The sequence below is a fragment of the Cricetulus griseus genome, chromosome 2 (assembly GCF_003668045.3).
Source record: "Cricetulus griseus strain 17A/GY chromosome 2, alternate assembly CriGri-PICRH-1.0, whole genome shotgun sequence".
In the NCBI taxonomy this organism is placed as follows: domain Eukaryota; kingdom Metazoa; phylum Chordata; class Mammalia; order Rodentia; family Cricetidae; genus Cricetulus; species Cricetulus griseus.
Window position 1 is genome coordinate 73,078,513 of NC_048595.1, and position 18,527 is coordinate 73,097,039.

General features: G+C 38.6%; 1 protein-coding gene across 1 annotated transcript in view; it reads left to right on the plus strand.

Annotated features, from left to right (window-relative positions):
• The window catches only part of Rasef (RAS and EF-hand domain containing), a 49,424-nt gene extending 31,116 nt beyond the window's left edge, over positions 1 to 18,308 (plus strand). Inside the window, exons 7-17 of the mRNA XM_027400233.2 lie at positions 529 to 597; positions 2,109 to 2,193; positions 3,008 to 3,096; positions 3,811 to 4,045; positions 4,351 to 4,488; positions 4,580 to 4,724; positions 5,223 to 5,304; positions 6,515 to 6,629; positions 10,970 to 11,089; positions 13,988 to 14,064; positions 17,854 to 18,308. Of these exons, the coding sequence (XP_027256034.1) occupies positions 529 to 597; positions 2,109 to 2,193; positions 3,008 to 3,096; positions 3,811 to 4,045; positions 4,351 to 4,488; positions 4,580 to 4,724; positions 5,223 to 5,304; positions 6,515 to 6,629; positions 10,970 to 11,089; positions 13,988 to 14,064; positions 17,854 to 17,959 (1,261 nt within the window). The 3' untranslated portion in view covers positions 17,960 to 18,308. The remainder of the gene's footprint in view (positions 1 to 528; positions 598 to 2,108; positions 2,194 to 3,007; positions 3,097 to 3,810; positions 4,046 to 4,350; positions 4,489 to 4,579; positions 4,725 to 5,222; positions 5,305 to 6,514; positions 6,630 to 10,969; positions 11,090 to 13,987; positions 14,065 to 17,853) is intronic.
• The last annotated feature ends 219 nt before the right edge of the window (positions 18,309 to 18,527 follow it).

Genomic DNA, 18,527 nt, shown 5'->3' on the forward strand with positions numbered 1-18,527 from the left:
TGATTACATTAAGAAAGGTCAGCTTGTATTGAGTCAAGGGCAAGAGGACCCAGTTACAGTAGTATCTACTGAAGCAAGTAGCATTGCCATCAACCAATAGCATCCCTGGCACGTTATCAGTGTTTATGCCTTCACGCACAACCTACCCTATCTTTCAGGGACCTACAAATATTGAAGGGAAGGGGAAAATTAGAGAAACAATGTAATAGACAAGAAAGACTGGTTTGGGGAGAAATGATCAGACTATTGGACAAAAAGATGGTTTGAATAGAAAATAAGCTTTTAAAACGTGCTAAAAGCTGATATGCTAGTTCACAGACATTCTCAAAGGGCCTGTAATTTTTAGCTAAGGAACTTAAATTGCTATATGCAATTGTGTTTTAACTCAGCAGAAAATGACAGGTTTCTGTGGGTGAGGCTCGGTAGCTTGTAAGGAGTAGAAGGAAGCTAGTGATGAGTTTGGCTGTGCCTCATGCTCATACCTGTTTTCTCTTCTCTCCTCACTGAAACATTGCATATAATTTGCAGGGATCTGGAAATAATCCGAGAGTACACAGAAGATCGCAATAGTCTTGAGAGGCAAATTGAAATCCTCCAGTAAGTTCTCATATGAAATGCTCATTGTATTTTAGCCTAATATTTGTTAATAAAACATGTGCCACATGTAGCACAACCTGCCATGACCAGTGTTCAGGTCACTGTGTCTGCTCACTACAGTACAGTTGGCATGTCTACTTCACTTTATGACTCATCTACCTGTAACTGAATTACTCCAGTGCAGTCTAATTCTCACGGTCTGCCCAGGTCAGAAAAGTGTATGTCACATGTGTGTTATGCTCTGTTATGATGCAGCATCCACCCTCATTGTTCTCTACGGCATATCTGGAGAGCTCCTAGGTCCTCATGTGGATGGGGCTATAGGACAGTGTTCAGTCATTCTCTTTTACTTTATGCTGACTGCAGATACACTTTTTTTAAAAAAAGCTTTTTTTTTCTTTAAATAAACTACTTCCTAAGAAATTCTATCCTAATCTATCAACTTCAGCACTAAGTTGTAGTAATTCCATCTTCTGAGGATCTTTGTTCAGAAACCTTGATATTCCTCCGTTTGTTACACATAACGCAGTATATTCTTTGGTTTTCAATCTACTGAGTGAAATAGTGTTGGGCTCAGCAAATGTTTCCAGTTTTTAGTGTTCATTAACTCTCTGCTGTGGCAACTGCAGAGGTCACTTTTTATATAGTCTTATTCATTCACTCGTTAACTCCCTCAGTATATTTCTCAGTTAATACCTTCCATGAGTGAGGTACCCTTGGAATTAAGGATAGAACAGTGAGTAGCAGAAAAAAAAAATCTCACTTTTTATGAGTCTAGTCCAGAGAGGAGGAAGACAGAAACTGGTTACTCATAGAAATAAATATGATATACATTACCAAATGAGAGAATTATAACAATGGTAAAGTACATGTTCCCCCTGGAGAACTATGGAATTTTAGTAAAGTGATTCTGGTGGAAGTAATAACAAAACTGTAATATGGAGGATTAAGTGTTTATAAACAAGAAAATTAGATACTCCATGGGATGGAGACTCTGTGATCCTCATTTTGTAGCCAAGCAAAGTGAATGTTGAATGACTTTCATGCTATCCCATGAAGTAATTATTAAGTTCATTTTTATACCCCAGTAAGTCTGAGATCAATAACCAAGTATATGCTTGATACAGAAATCCCATCAGAGTGTAAAGAGGATGTGATGCAGGAATCTCCAGCATGATATGCATCAGTGCCAGGGGGCTGAGCTGTGTGAACAGTAGAACAGTGACCTGCATTAAGCCTGCTGACACAGGAATTATCTAAGGGAAGAGCAAGTGCCACAGCCCAGCAAATTTATTCTTAAGATGATCCCAGACCTTCAGGATAGAGAACTAATCAATTCAGATATGGCAATTTGTATCTGTTTCCCATTCTGTTTCTGGATTTTGAAGGGAAACATGTTTATAAAAGCGTGATGTATCTGTGCATTCTGAGTGCCACTGCCTTAACAAAGAGTGGGGTTTTTGATCCCCCAATACTTCCTGTATCTGTTTGCTGACTTCTTTCCTATACAGAACAGCTAACCGGAAACTGCATGACAGTAATGATGGTCTCAGGAGTGCACTGGAAAACACTTACAGCAAGCTCAACAGATCCTTGGTATGTGATGTCATTGTACAAGATATTCTGTTCTTTCTCTTGGTCAAATGTTTTAGCATAAGAAAACCATGTGATGTTTTAGAATAACTTTATGTTGATCCTATAGTGAGATACTCTTTACATAAAAGGATTATGCTTTGCCCATTTGTAAAAAATAAATGCAATGATATTAATCAAAATTAAATTATATACATATATATATATATATATGCTAGAGAAAGATACTGAACATGTCATTTTAGGCTTGGAAGATTTAATAATATAAGAGCTAGTTAGAAGGACAGCAAAATATAAGAAAAAGTGAGAAATACTGTGGTCATAATAATAAAAAAATATTTCCAGTCAAGAGGAGGCAGCTAGGCTTCTGTCTTGTTTAAGTTCCCTATGTCTTGAGAGAATGTAGGCCTTGGGTTTTTTGGTTGTAACCCTCCAGTAAGAAAGAAGTTTCCTGAGATTGCATTTGTGATGAAGCCTCTTATCCCAGTTTTAGGCAGGAGAGTCTAGTGCTATATTAGATTTCCAAAAGAGACAAATCTAAGGAAGCCAATGTGGGCTCCTGGCCTATCTGAGGAGCTAGCAGAGTCTTGTGGAATATGCAGTAGAGCCATGTAAGAGCTAAGATTGTTCAGGAAGAGAAACCATGTCTGTTATCTTTGCTGAAACTTTCCAAATGATATTTTTCATGTTTATATTTGCTCCTGTGGGTTCATTGACTTTTTATATGTATTGGGAGTTAAATTGTATGGGTTTGCATAAACATATATCTGTGGTATAAAAGATGTCTACAATACTAAACAAGTATTGTGTATTACAGCGTGCGTATAACATATCACCAGGGAGTACAATTTGTAGAAGCAGCCCCAAATTTAATCACCATTCTTCTCAACCACTGACCTATGATAGGTATGTAGCACCTGCTTCTTTTATTATCTGGGTTGTACATTGAAGTTGAAAGTAAGACAAATTATCTGAGAGCTGAAGTATTGTATTTAAAAATAAAGGAATGTATTTAAGTAATAATTTATATCTATTCTGATCTTACATTAATGTTCAGAAATGTGAAAAAGGTGAAACAGTAAGGTGAACTTTGGTGAAATTGAATTTTGTTTTGTCATTGGGACTTTGAATGAGGGTAGGCTTTGCCTAATTGCCCCTCCTCACTCCCAAGGGAAAAATTTCCCAGCACCCTCTCTTGAAAACAAACAAACAAACAAACAAATGAAACAAGCAAACAAAGGGACTAGTAAATAGAAAAAAATTACAATCTGGAAATAGGCAAACTGTTCCAAATGTACTCTAACTGTATTATAGTGAAAAAGCTCTTGTGTACTAGGGATATTTTATTAAAGTAGTGTAAGACTGTATTTGTATCTAGGGTACTCATTCTTTGTATCAGGAAATAGATCAGCCAATTTAAAAGGATTAGATGTGTAAAGTTTCTAATTTGAGGACTTTTGTCATCATAGCTTATTGCACTGAATGAATTGGTTGCACTTTACACTTCCTCTACCATGCTATGGGAACATCATGTATCTCCTGGCAAGTGACAGCTTGTCCCTTTTGTGCTCTTGTGCATTGTGAACTCCTTGGTAAAGTTGTCTCCTCTTTTATCACAAGGTCATTCCATTCTTCATATGCAGATGAGGATTGTGACTCTTTGGCTCTCTGTGATCCTCTGCAGAAGATGAATTATGAAGTTGACAGCCTGCCTGAGAGTTGTTTTGACAGTGGCTTGTCTACTCTGAGAGACTGCAATGAGTGTGACTCTGAGGTGGACTACAAGCACCAGAGAGGGTATCAGAGTTTGCATGGAACACAGGAGAACCTCGGGGGAGATGCATCAGACACAGATGTAAGCCAGAAACCATGACACTCTGATAACTTCCTTTGACTAAAATCTTCCACCATGTTTTATGGGAATCTGTCTTAACAGCACATAACCTAGGCTGTTAAGGTCATAAATGGGAAGCTTGGTCTTTAGAATGGATTTTATTTCCCCTACCAAATAGGGAGGAATTCTCAAAGATTTGCCTTGAAGAGGTTTGTTCAATAATCACACTAATAGTAGACTCCGCATTATAGGTCTTTCCCTTCCTTTGATGTATTTGTGAGGGACTTTTTGTTTTTAATTGTTGATTTTTTTTTTTTTTTGGGTAGGTTCCTGATATAAGGGATGAAGAAACATTTGATTCTGAAAGTGTGGCCTCAGTCTTACACGGGAAGCCACAGGGGTCTGTTGCTGAAGGCAGCACTGCTAGTTCCTCCAGAAAACCCATCTCCGCTCTTTTACCTCAAGTAGGTAGCTTTGGAGACTCTGCTTTTCATGGCATGTTACTTAAGATGAAAAATGCCCCCTGTCATCACCTATGTGCCTTTTTCCCTCTAGACAGACATGGTGGATAATAACTTCAAAGCTACATCTCAGAAGGCTTACAAGATTGTGCTTGCTGGAGATGCTGCAGTGGGGAAGTCCAGCTTCCTCATGAGACTCTGCAAGAATGAATTTCAGGGCAACACGAGTGCAACCCTAGGTATGACTCTTACTTCCATTGATAATAGGACAATTACCACCTCTAGCTTGACTTCTTTTCTTTCAGGATTATATACACAGATTCACAGATTTAAAAATCTTACGTATTCATTCATGTACACAGACATTATGTGTGTTTGTGTATGAACCCTTGTGGTAAAATAATCCTTTATTTTGACTCAAATAAAGACAGAGATCAATGGATGATGGGAATCTTTGTAGATAGTAGAATGAAACTGTAAAAGAAACTGCCAGCCAGCATACCCAAGACATGTTCTTACAGTTTTGCATGACACATATAGGACTGAATTCAATCATTTAGGAAAAATGAACTGAGCTTGCTCTATTCCATAGTCAGCCAGGCTGCAGATAGTGCATCCATATCTCCATAAGTGAATTGACTTATTTAAAGCTTGCTCTTTGAAGGCCAAGTGCATTTTGTTTTGTACTTTGTCTTTGGCCAAAACTTGCAGAATTACCTGTGGTGTTTCTGTTTCAGGAGTTGATTTCCAGATGAAAACACTGTTTGTAGATGGTGAACGAACAGTTCTTCAGCTTTGGGATACAGCTGGGCAAGAGAGGCAAGTGCTTTTCATAGTATTTTGGATTAAAGAATACAAATGCAAGCCTCTGGGGGTTGACTACACTATTTATATTCACAATCTATCACTGTACTTTAAGATACTGCATTTGTAATTGTAAGGTATATGTAATACCAAAAAGGCTCATCTTCCCAACATCTCCTCCCATATGTTTCTATCATTTGTATGAGAAGAGGATCCTTGAGCTTCTTTTGAGATGATGTTTGGCTGTGACAGCACACTTTGCTGTGGAGAGGAGGCAACATTTCTGAGTGGTGTCACTGTGAGGGGTACTTAGTTTTGAAGTAGTACATGATGGGTAAGGAGACCTATCAAATACCCTCAATTGAAGGGCAACAGCACAAGATAAGTGGCAGATACACTTCTGGTGATTCCATATGTTAGAGTTCTTGATAATGACCAGAAATACGAAGCATAAATTTTAATTTTACTTAGTTCTCTGTGGGTCAAAATTTACTCAGGTATGCAATGAGTATGTTTGAGCCCCTGGGTCTGTACTGTTCATTGCACTAAGATTCAGTGATGACCATGGAGACACAGTCTGCCCTTGGTCACTGCAAATCTTACCTCATCACTTTCCCCTCTTTTGGTCTTGGAGATTAGGCCACAGGCAAGAAATAGCATACATCTAGTTTCCTCTGTACCTACTCCTTAATATATTTTCTCTTTTCATTAAAAAAAAAAAAAACAAACACAAAGACCTACTCTTGCCCTTTTAGAATATAATTCTCCAGAAGACTGGGATTTTCACCATTTGTGTTCTTGAATATATACATATTATATCTACATATCTATATTATATATGTAAAAGTACACATGTGCATGTGTAGGGTATGCCAACATCAGATATCTTTTCAGTCACTCACTGCCTTGTTTCTGAGACAGGTATTTGGTTTCCTATCTGTTTGTTCCTGGGGTTGACCTTTTTTTCATTATACTTTCACCATTGTTGGGACTAAAGTTTGAGGTTAGGATGAATTCTTGGAATTATCTTATGGAGAAAGGGATGGGCTTTCTCAATGATCACTAGACCTCTCTTAAAGAAGCTTATCAGTAGTGTTTGCTGTTAAGGCTTTTGTTTGTTGCAATTGGTTATAGAAAGTAAAAACTGAAGGTCATAATAGAGATGAAGTTCAAGCCACGGGCCAGATGACAGGTTGATGATGAGCTTTTGCTTTGTCTTTTCCAGATTCAGAAGTATTGCCAAGTCTTACTTTAGAAAAGCAGATGGTGTCTTACTGCTATATGATGTTACTTGTGAAAAAAGCTTTCTTAACGTACGGGAATGGGTGGATATGGTTGAGGTAAGGATTATAATGAAGGAATCAAAAATTATGCAAGGGAGTCATGGACTGTCTTAAGAAATGCCATTTTTTATTTTTCCTGGAGTGAACCTGATTAGGAGACATGATTAGGAGTGCTGTCTGGAAGATTGAAAGTTTCCAGTGCAATTGGCAGCCTTGTCTCTTCCCAGGACCATTTCTGAAATTGGAGATACTTCTGCAAGTAGCTCCTGGAAACAACTTCTCAATTCTTTACAAGATAAAACATAGGAAACTTATATAATGAAATGGAAACATGGGTAGCCACAAAAGCAACTTTTCCAAGCATGAAAGTATTTGCATTGCATGTACAGTGTGGCAGGAATTTTAGAAACAGCTGAGACAAAGTTAAACTTATTCTAGTTGTGATGTGGGAATATTTAAGTATCACAAGATGACTTGGAAATATGAATTGACATTTTGAACATGTGGCATGGGTGACATCTATGTTAAGATATTCATATCTCCACTTATGGATCTTTTGCATCATTTGGTTTCACAGTCAGAATTTGTAAAAGTACTGGGTTTACTACCAGTTGTTACTAACAATCATAAAAACAATGGGGTACTGTCTAGAAAATATAAACTCTTGGTAAATACAATTTCCCAAGTAAGTAGTATCATCTGTATTTTAAACATATTAAGTTACAGGTGTGGCTGAAGACCAGTGTTGTCTGATCAAAAGTGTGCCTGTGGATTAATGTTTGCTTCCTGACTACAGAATTTATTGGAAAAGATGCTCTGTGATTGGAATAATTATTTGATGGTGAAATATAAATATGTCCTGTCTTACCAAAGTACCATATCTTAAAGTCACTATAAATGCAATTAAAATTATTCACATTTATCTAATATTTACCTGATAAAATTACCCATATATTACATTTATTTCTCTAACACCCAAAAAATAAGAAAGAAAAAAGCGATTTTTATGTATTGTGAGAACCCCGGGGCACTTGCTTGTGTTCATAATATTAGTATATAAGGATGGAATGGGGTCATAACCTCTTGAGTCAACATTGTTTATTACTTTGGTAAAGTGCAGTAGTGAGTTACAAATGAATAGCAGTTGCCTTGAAATTAAAGGAACCGTAAGGAGCTATAGCACTGAGTCCTTTGCCAAACATCTTTTAATATTTGGGGCTTAGTCTCCATATTCAGGCATTGTGTATGCTGAAGAAAATGCTCAGATAATGGCAATTCAGAAGGCAAGATCAACCAATGAGGAAAATGTCTTAACATTGAGTGAGGCACTGCAGATGCATTTTACAAGTGAACTTTTCAGCCACCCATATAACTTTCTCATGGGATCAGAAAATTGTATACAAGATGATTTCTTATGAGGTAAAAAGTAGGTGTCACAATGCATTTGAATTTCACTATAGAAAAATACTAGCCAGAAAGAGACTTCCCCATGGCTCGTTCCAAGATGAGACACTGAAATTACACAATCCCTATTAATTGGCTTACAAAGAGTGACACCATTGCTAGTGGCAGACATGGAGAAGATAATCTATAATGGGAAATTACCAATATGGAGTCAGGTAGAAATATAAGGGTATTTAATAGGGAAAAGCCTTACTTACGGAGCGACCTAGCCAGCCGGCGTGGCAGCAGTCTGTAGAACAAGAAGCAAAGAGAACCCAAAAGTGAAAAACGCAGTCCCTACGTCCCCCGACCACGCCCTCGAAAGCTTGTGAGGGCGTGGTCAGGCACACCTGTAGCCAGCCCCTAAGTAGGTGTGGCTACAGCTTCCCCTACAATTCCCCTTTTAGTCTAAAAGAGGATTAAAACTTAACAGTTTAAAGTATCCAAAATTAACAATCATAACGGTAAAATATAAGAAGATACAACAATCTGCTTATGTCACATCCTAAGTATCTATTTTAACTAAACCCTAAAGTCATCTGAAAGAGGTGTCCAAGCCTGAACACCTCCTTCCAATCCCAACCATAAACAATAGGAAGCTATCCCTAACTAGGTATATACACTATCCTAAGTGACAACAATGGGGAAAGGGGGTGTAGCATTCTCCAAGTTACTTCCTGCTGAAATGGGACTATGATAGTCATGTGGGGTCCTGTAGGAAGAAAATATTAGTGTAGTAAAAGTCTTGAATGGATTGTATCCAGTCCATGTTAGATGGGATTCTCTTGATAGAAGATCTCGCTTGAAATCCTCAACTTGATTGAAATCAGTATCCGAAGCTTTGGCCGGAGTGTCAGTTGAAATGGAGCAAGTTGGATCCGTGTAGTCGAGGAGGTGTGGCCCATTTTCTTTCCAGGGTGTCCAGGGATTGCTGACAGGCAGGTCTTCATTGGCTGTGTGGGACTCAAACATAAACAGCAGAGAAATGTTTGCTTGTTAGCCTACTTAGGGGCTGGCTACAATAGTCTGCTAAGGAAAATTTACAACAAGGATATAGTATGACAGGAAGTGGCAGGTATTGCAGAAGAATAAGGAAGGTGGAGCTCAGGCATTTGATGAGGCAGAAGGACCAAGGGGCCCTCATAGAGAAAGTAGTGTTTAAGTCTGTACTTCAATGGAGGCTACATTCTGTTTACAAGACTTTTGAAGTCAGTTAATACTCAGCTACTTGGCTAGTATGAGTATTTGTTTGTCTTCACTATGAGTCCTGAAGAGATCACCAAAGAACATAGTTCGTGAGCATCTGAATATGTGGAATAACAAGTACCAAGGAGGCCTGTGTGCTCCTTGCTCCTCTTTGCATTAAGTATACTTTTATACCTTCAATCAAAGGCAAACATCAAATATAGTCTCATGTTTGTCCTTATGTCTTGACCCTGTATGAGGAACATCTCAAACTGAATGAGTGGCTACTTATCCCAGCTGGGAACCAGAAACTTATGTTTCAGTTCTATCATGCCTATCACATCTTTTATTTACATCACAGCCTTACAAGGTGAAATATGCCCCCTGAGATCCTTACTCCAGACATGGGCTCCTGGCCCCACTAGGGGTTCTGAGATCCTGAACAAGTAATTTTGGAATCTATGACTTAAGAATATTGATATTTAGAATTTGACTATTTTGCTTTGTTGTAAACTAGAGTAGTGACTTGGAACCTGTACCCTAGTTTTATGCTTGTACAGATAAAGAAGAATTATCTATACTTTGCACCTGACATTGAAGCAGTTGATGTAGAATGAACATGGTTTTAAGGAGAAGCTTTTACCCAGCATCCTGTAGACATTCCAACTGAACAGAATTTTGTGGTCATGTCACTGGGTTGAGTAGTGATTGTAGTACATTGTACACAGTGTAGATAGATGACTAGACTCATACCCTCCACCTTTTTATTATCCAAGAGTGGTATATTGTCTATGTGGGGCAATATAGTCACTTTAGACCCCAGCCTTCAGCTTTGCATGTCTTTACTTCAGCTCTCTGAATCTCAGACTTCTCACTTGCAAATGAGGAAGAAGGGTGATTGTGCTTCAAGACATGTTGATTTTTAAAAATAGTCTTAATTATTTAGTAATTGTTGCAATTATCACTAAGACATTGTAGTACGAATAATAAAAACCCAGAGACAGATATTGAGGTTCAAATTGAAGATCAGAAAAGCAAAGTAACCAAGCCACTAGAGAGCTCTTACTCTACCAAGGCTAAGATTAAAGGGGGAGATCCTATCCTCAGTGTGACTGCAGACTGCAATTCTCTCCACCAAATCTCAGACTGCACTGAGCGCCTGCCCTGTATTCCTCTCTAGTGCTGGGATTAAATGTATGTCACCCCAAGTGCTGGGATCAAAGGTGTGAGCTCTGGTTCTCTTTTAGACTGATTCACTCTCATGTATCCCAGGATAGCCTTGAACTCACAGAGACCCATCTACCTCTGTTTCCTGAGTTCTGGGATTAATTTTGTGGCCACCGGTGCCTGGCCTCTACTGCTAAGGAGTGGCTTAGGTGTATGGCTAACTAGTGGCTTAGTATGCATGGGGGCATGGTAGGGGAGGAGGGGAAGGAGAGGGAACTGGGATTGTCATGTAAAACAATCTTGTTTCTAATTCAAATAAAAGAAATCTGCAGAAAAAAAAGTATGTATGTAGCTAACTAGTGGCTTATCTCTACATTTTGATCTTCAGGCACGGTTTATTTGTTAGATCACAAAGAAAGTATCACCATAGACACAGACAATGAAAACAGCTGTGTATTCTGTTCTACACACCTATAAATGATGATGAATACTAAATTTGGCACCTTTAGACAACTGGGCAATGGAAGCTACTGGTACCATTTTCACAGCACTATAGTTGGTTTGGTGTTTAATGTGTGTCTACTTCTTTTCCTTCCTGGTAGGATGGAGCCCACAGAACTGTTCCTATCATGTTGGTAGGAAACAAGGCTGATCTTCGTGATACTGCTAGTGCAGAGAAACAAAAGTGTATCTCAGCATATTTTGGAGAAAAACTGGCCATGGTAAGAGGGGTGGGGGTGTCCAAAATGAGACAATATTATGGGAGGTCATTATTCTCAGAATTGGAGGCAGTCCTTACCCTGTATACTTCTTTGTGCTGACACAGTCCTCACCCTGTGTTGTACCTCACTCTGTTTGTTCAGTGTGGTGGAGACAGTCCTTGTGCCTGTGTAGTTCATTGTTTTATATACAACCCTTACTCCTGTGTGCTTTACTGTGCTGGGCACAATCTTCACCTCTATGTCTTACACTTTCTTAGAGATAATTCTTACCTTTAGTAGTTCAGTGTTACACATTGTGTAGTTGGCTCTTTTAGGGAAAGTTCATATTTGTCTACTCCACTGAGTTGAGAGAGTTATTCTCTCTTCTCTAGTTCCTTGTGTTTCCCCTGTATAGTTTATTTTGTTGAGGATTTTTTTTTTTTTAATCCTGTGTTGTTAACAATTTTGGACACAGGTCTTATCACTATATAGTTCACTATACTGGAGACATTTCTCACCTTGTATATTACACTTGTTGGAAACAGTCCTCATCCATGTTTTGTAATTTACCATGGTAGACACAGTTCATATCCCTATGTCACTGTATTGAAGACCTTCTTCATCTTATGTAGTTCCTGTGTCGAAGACAGTCTTCACTCCTATTTATTTCAGTGTTTTGGAGACATTCCACATCTTGCATAGTTGACTGTGTTATGAACTATCTTTACCTTGTGTTAAAACAGTCCTTACTTTGTCCTTACTAAATGACTGTGTTAGATACAGTCCTCATCCTGTGTATTAATATACAGTAGTGGAAGACTATATCCAACACATTGTGTTGGGCCCTTGTCTCTTACTTTGTTGGAGATACTTTTCACCTTGAGTACTTGCCTGTGTTATACACAGCCCTCACATTGTGTGGTTGGCTATTTTAGGGGCAGTTCATACCTGTCTACTTTATACTTCTTGTAGTTCACTCTATTGTATTCTTTACCATTGTGTATTACACTGTGTTAAAGACTGAGCCTGTAGTTGATGGTATTGGACACTGTCTTCCTCCTGTGTAGTTAACTGTTTCTGGGGCAGTTCTCACTTTGTATAGGTCTTTGTGTTGAAGACAGTTCTCATGCCTCCATAGTTCACTGTATTGGACTAAGTCATCACAACTGTGTCTAACTGTGTTGTGGAGATGCGTCACCCTGAGTGGTTGAATCTGTTAGAAATAATCCTCATTCCTGCATAGTTTATTCTTCTGGAGTCATTCCTTTCCCTTTGTAACGTTCACTTTGTTAGTACGGTGGTTAACTCTGTTGTTCTCCAACTTCAGAACAGTGTACTTTACTTGGTTGGAGCCAATCTTTTGCATGTATACTTTACTCTTAAAAGCATAGTCTTTCCATCTACATAGTTTACACTTCCTTCTTTTGTTCATCTGACAAGAGTTTTGCACTTAGCCCTTTTCAGACCTAGGATCTATGCCTGGCAACTGTTACCTCCAATCTGAGTTTCAACTTGTTCCCTTATGCATCTTTTGACTTAGTATTGAAATCCTCAAGACTTATTTTATTTCCTGCTGTCATATATAACCATGTGTTTCTACTACACATGTGTATTTGTGAATTGTATAGGTTTCTCTTTGTCAGTTGCTTATATAAATCCATTAGAATCTTTCCTCTCTTGGTCTATAGAGTAGCCACCAAATCCTTCCTTTAAATTATATGGTAATATTTAATCCTCATCCAATTGCATCCACAATTGTCCTTTGTTAAAAGAATCTCTATCTTGTTTTATAATGGCATGGAAGTATAACTGTTAGAATTGTGTCCAGTGCAAAAACAAAACAAAACAACAACAACAACAAAAACCTGTGAGGTTATGACAGGAAGACCTGATAGATACTTGTTAGAATTAGAAACAACTTAATGATTATCAAAAAATCCAAGACAAAAATTGGAATTTGTAGCATGAAAAATTAAAGACTTAGACATATATTGGGGTTCAAACTTCAAGCTGAAGATCAGAGAAGCTAAGTAGCCAAGCCACTAGGTCTTACATCTACCTCATGCTGAAAGGGCTGATCATGTCTCCATGAGCTCTCACCAAGCCTCAGACTGCTGCCTCTCCTCAGTGTGGCTGGAGAATCCTGAGACCGACTACTGAAGACCCTTCTATCTTTTATTCCTCTCTAGTTCTGGGATTAAAGGTGTGAGCTCAGTTACTATTTTAGACTGATTTAATCTCATGTAGCCCTGGGTGGCATTGAACTCAGAGATCCATCTGATATTGTCTCCTAAGTCCTGGGATTAAAGGTGTATGCCATCACTGCCTGATTTCTATGGCTAACTAGTATGGCTGCCTTTCTATTTTGACCTCCAGTGGCTTTCATAAATCATAAACAATATATCACCACAGGAGTTGAAGTGAGGTAAGCAACCTAGCTATTAGAAAGAGTAAGTGTAAACATCCTGAGATCAGTTGGAATTTAGGACCCTGAAGAAATACAGGGAAGGGCGAGGTGCCTGGAGATTTATGGTGTAAAGACAGAATGTAAGGTAAAGCAGGAAGATTGCATCAATGTGTCATTGAGCAGGGTATGGTTGTCTGTTTGTAAGCCTTGAAACTCTGATTTTACTTTTCTCAGTTGTTACTCTTAGCATTCTACACACACACACACACACACACACACACACTTGTTTATCTAGGCAAGGTTTCTCTTTGTAGCCCTGGCTACCCTGGAACTCACTCTGCATACCAGGCTGGCCTCCATCGCCGAAATTAGCCTGCCATTGCCTCCAAAGTGCTGAAATTAAATGTGTTCTAACATACTTGGCTAGGAAAAAAATGTTTTTAATTTAATAACTTAAATATCTGGAAATCTAATCAAAGCCTTCCCTGAATTGTGTATACTTTTTTCTACAGACCTATGGGGCATTATTCTGTGAAACAAGTGCCAAAGATGGCTCCAATGTTGTTGAAGCTGTTCTCCATCTTGCTCGGTAAAGTTTGCCTTGTGTTTAGAAATATCAAATTTTCACTTACCTAATGGATTTGTAAACTTTTTTATCATAGCATTCAGTTAGAATATCTGCTACAGAAAATAATTCTGTCTTTCATGGTAAGGAAAACAGTACATGTATTTATTATAAAATCTAATAATTCTACTTGTTCATTGTGGACACTGACTATTTTTTACTATCAAAGAAAAGAGTTGTAGCTACAGAATTTTTGAACATTTTGCAAATTATCACTATGAAATATAATAATTAACTTATAGTATCATCTCCTGAAACCAAAATTTAAGCACAATAGGCTATTATTAACCTGTTAGGAAATTTTTCTGGTCAAATAGGGTATACAGACAACAACAACAGAAGAGGCAAATTGCATATCCTACCAGTTAGAATCATTTTCTGAATTGCTCACTTTGTAATTATTAAAAGAGGGCAGTAGTATGCAGAATACATAGCATTTTGCATATGGCTTAGAATAAAATTCATCACTAGAAGATTTGCATAAATCGAGCATGTCAGTTCTTCAAGTATTGCTGGACATAACAGTACTATCTCCCTGATTTTTATTTTCTGCGTGGTGTGTTTCTTGTTTAGGATTTTGTTAGCTTGACACAATCTATCAACATTTGAAAAGGGAGAACCTCAACTAAGACAGTACTTCAACCAGATTGGTCTGTAGGCAAACCTCTGGGTCATTTCTTTCTTAATGCTTGATTTGGTTGCCCTGGCCATGTGGTCCTGGGTTATATAGGAAAGCAAGCTGAGCAAGACCATGAGGGGAAAACCAGTGAGCAACATTTCTCCTTGGAATCTGCTTCCATTTCTGCCTCCAGGTTACTGTCCTGTCTCCCAGGATGGTGTGGAACTATAAACTCAAATAAATTCTTTCCTTCCTCCTCACGTTCCTTTTGGTCATAATGCTTTACCACAGTAATAGTAGCACTAACTAAGAAATTTGTACTAATGAGTGGACTAGTGCCAGGACAAACCTAACTGTATTGTTTTGGGGTAGATTGTGAAAGGATTGTGGAACTGAACTTAAGGCTAGAAAAACCTTTGATCTTCAAAACATAATGAGCTGTTCTGTGGGAGTCTGGAAGAGAAAATTGAGAAATATGAAAAAAATACAGATGATAGGGGCTTGGATTGTAAAGTTTCATAAGAAAGTTTTGGAGTTCTTCAAAGACTTTATTGGGACTCTTCATGTGATATTTTGAATGGAGAATATGTAATTCTTGTCAGCTGGGGCTTAATCAGCTGTGTTTGAGAAGAGACCAGGGCACTAAAATAGAACCTTTGCTTTTCTGATACTATCAACATTGGTCAGCTGGAGCTGATAAATTAGTGGTGACTAATAGGAGACAAGTGCTATTAAGGTGAAATCTTTGTATTGGCTCAGGGACAGCACACACAGCTCTGGTCCATAGGAGGGGTGAGGCTGTATTTCACACTGGCAGCCAAACTTGGTAGTGTGTCCCAGGTGATACTGGTTTCTAAGGCATAAAAGGGTCATGGAGAGTAGTTGAGACTGGGTATTTTGAGAGGCCAAGTGAGGACATTGGTGAAGGTGTAGCCTCAGTTGCTTGTAGAATCTCCAGGATGGAAGGGTTCAGGGAGAGAAACTGAAGCTTGGCACCATGTGGCAGGGCAGAGTCTGTGAAGGAAGTCCAGGAGAGTCTGTTGGTGAAAATGCAGCCCAGTTGCCATAGAGACTCAGCATTTTGGAGATGCTAGTACCATGGGATGGCCATCAAAGACAGAAGCAGCTTCAGCCTGTAGCTGGCCTTAGACTATGAGCCCTACCGTGTATGTGATAGAGGGGAGATGGGACCCATGGCTTTGAAGCCCAGATAAATGGGTCTCATAAATCAAACACTGAACTTTTCATACTGTTGAACTGTGGTTTTGCTTTGATCTGCTTATGATTGCCCTGGTTCTTCCATGTTGGAGTATGAAAGTGTGTTAATTCTTTTTTAGTTTACAGGATTCCACAGTTAAGAGACTTTGGAACTTTAAAGAGACTTTGGGTATTTTAGCGAAGGAAAGAAATTTCAAATTAGTGTTAGAGAGGCTTAACTTTGAATTTAAAGATTTCAGAATGTTGGAATGTTTTCTACCGTGATATTAGCATTGGAGATGAACAAACAATGAAAGGTTATGAATTAACAGTAGTGCGTTTGTGTTTCAAGTTAACAATGGGTCAGTGTCCTCATTAGTTTTTTGTCAGCTTGACACATGATAGAGAAAAGCACAACCAAGAAAATGCCTCCATAGACTGCCTGATAAACAGGCCTGTAGAGCGTTGTCTTCATTAATGACTGATGGGAGAGGGCACAGCCCACTGTGTGTGGTGCTACTTCTGGGCAAGTGGTCCTGTGGTGGGTAAGAAAGCAGATTAAGAAAACAATGGGGCGCAAGCCAGTAAATAGTGTTTCTCTGTGGTTCCTGCTTCAGTTTCTGCCTTGAGGTTCCTCCCCTAACTTCTTTTGGATGGTAGACTGTGGTGTGGAATTGTAAGCTAAAATAGGCCCTTTCCTTCCAAAGTAACACATGGTCATGGTTTTTTATAACAGCGAAAGAAACCTTAACTAAGACAGTCTGCCACTGATGGAAGCATGATTCCTTGTGGTAATAAAGGAATTATGCATCTACTAAAAGGGGACAGTGTTCTCTAATTAGAGACAAAAAAGTGCATACTTTTCTGCATGCAGTTCTTTTTCTGATGGCATTTGAATTTGTGTAAGAATCATTAGTGTGAAAACTGACCTGTGGTTTTCCTTGCCATCTTAATAAGTGTCATGGGTTTATAGCACATACTAAGTCAGGCTCTGGTCAGCAGAATGTTTGGAGTCTGGTCTAGGAAGAGATGACTATCCTGACTTGAAATAATGAGGAAACAGGCCTCAGGTCTTCCATAGGTCAAGAAACATCTCTTTGTGCAGCACGTCTCCTGGGCTCAGACTTGGTGTCATTGAACAGTTTCGGCTCATGGCCTCCAGTCACCTACATCTCATCTCTTTTTTTTTTTTTTTTTTTTTTTTTTTTTTTTTTTTTTTTACAAAATTTATAATAATTTACAGACACAGCAAACTCTAGTACTATCCAAGTTCTTTTAGGCTTTAGCCTTTGTGTATGTTGTTTCTGAACCGAGGATTCCTGCTGAAGTGACAGCAGGTGAATGTCACTACATTTTTTAACATTTATTTAACATTTTTAGAGAATTTTGTATGTTTACAGTAGGTACACATGGTGACAAGATGGAAACACAGTTGAGAATTCTTGTGTCAAATCTTAAACAGGAAGCAGAGAGCAAACATGGAATGGCACTCCGGTTTTGAAACCTCAAATTCTGATCAGAGTGACATCCTCTAGCAAGGTCACACCTCCTAAACCTACCTAAACAGCCCTACCTTCTGGGGACCAAGCATGCACATGCTTGAGAAGGTGGGGGATATTTAATTCAAACAACCACAGAAGTTCTCCCAGTTTCAGCATCTCCTAGAAGCATCTTGCTTCCTAGAAGACACTATAAAGGTGGATTAAGCACAAACCTGTGACTGTAATTATTTATCTAGATATCTATCTCTCGCTCTGAGTCTCGTAGCTGACAGCCTGTAAAGTAGGCAGACACAAATGAGACATTTGTTTAATGGTAGAATTATCAAGGTTTTGTATTTGGAAACTGTTAATTTTATATTGGCCCTGTAATTAATCTCCACATGTAAGTAAACAAATAGCTTACCTTTGTTGTAACTCTTTTCTCCCATCTTCCAGGGAAGTGAAGAAAAGGACAGAGGATGATGACAGCAGATCAATTACCAGTCTAGTTGGGTCCACTTCCAGAAAGTCCCTGCAAATGAAAAACTGTTGCAATGGCTAAACCCCAACTGCCTTCAGTTCATAAAGTCCTTGTTTCTAGAATACTGATTGTGGGACACTGGTTCTCAATGGAATGTGCGTCATACAACACTGGCCTATGAAGAAACACAACCTGGCAAATTGAGCTGTGCTTCCTGTTCTCAGAAACCTCAGGCTTTCTCTGTTTTTTTCTTAGTGAGCTATTTGGGATGTTTGACCCCTGTAGATCACTAAGAGAAAATGTGTCAATGGTTTTGATATGATATGTAAAATAAAATTATATTCTCAGACCAAAACTATTTAGAACCCACTGATAAAATTGCTTCATAAGAAAACTGACTTTGTAGTTAACCTGTGACAGTGTTTACTTAAAATTTGGACACAAGAGCATAATACTTTGTTTTGTGCAATTCAGTGCTCTTGTATTAAAGAACAATGGTTCTGGTGGTATATTATGTATTATAGTTTTAAATCATGGGTGGTATAAGATAGCATGGTTATTTCCATTTGGCAAATCAGTTTTACTGCTGCTCCCTAGCCCGATCATGTTGGGCAGTCCACGCTGTATTAGATCTCTTCCCCTCTGCAAA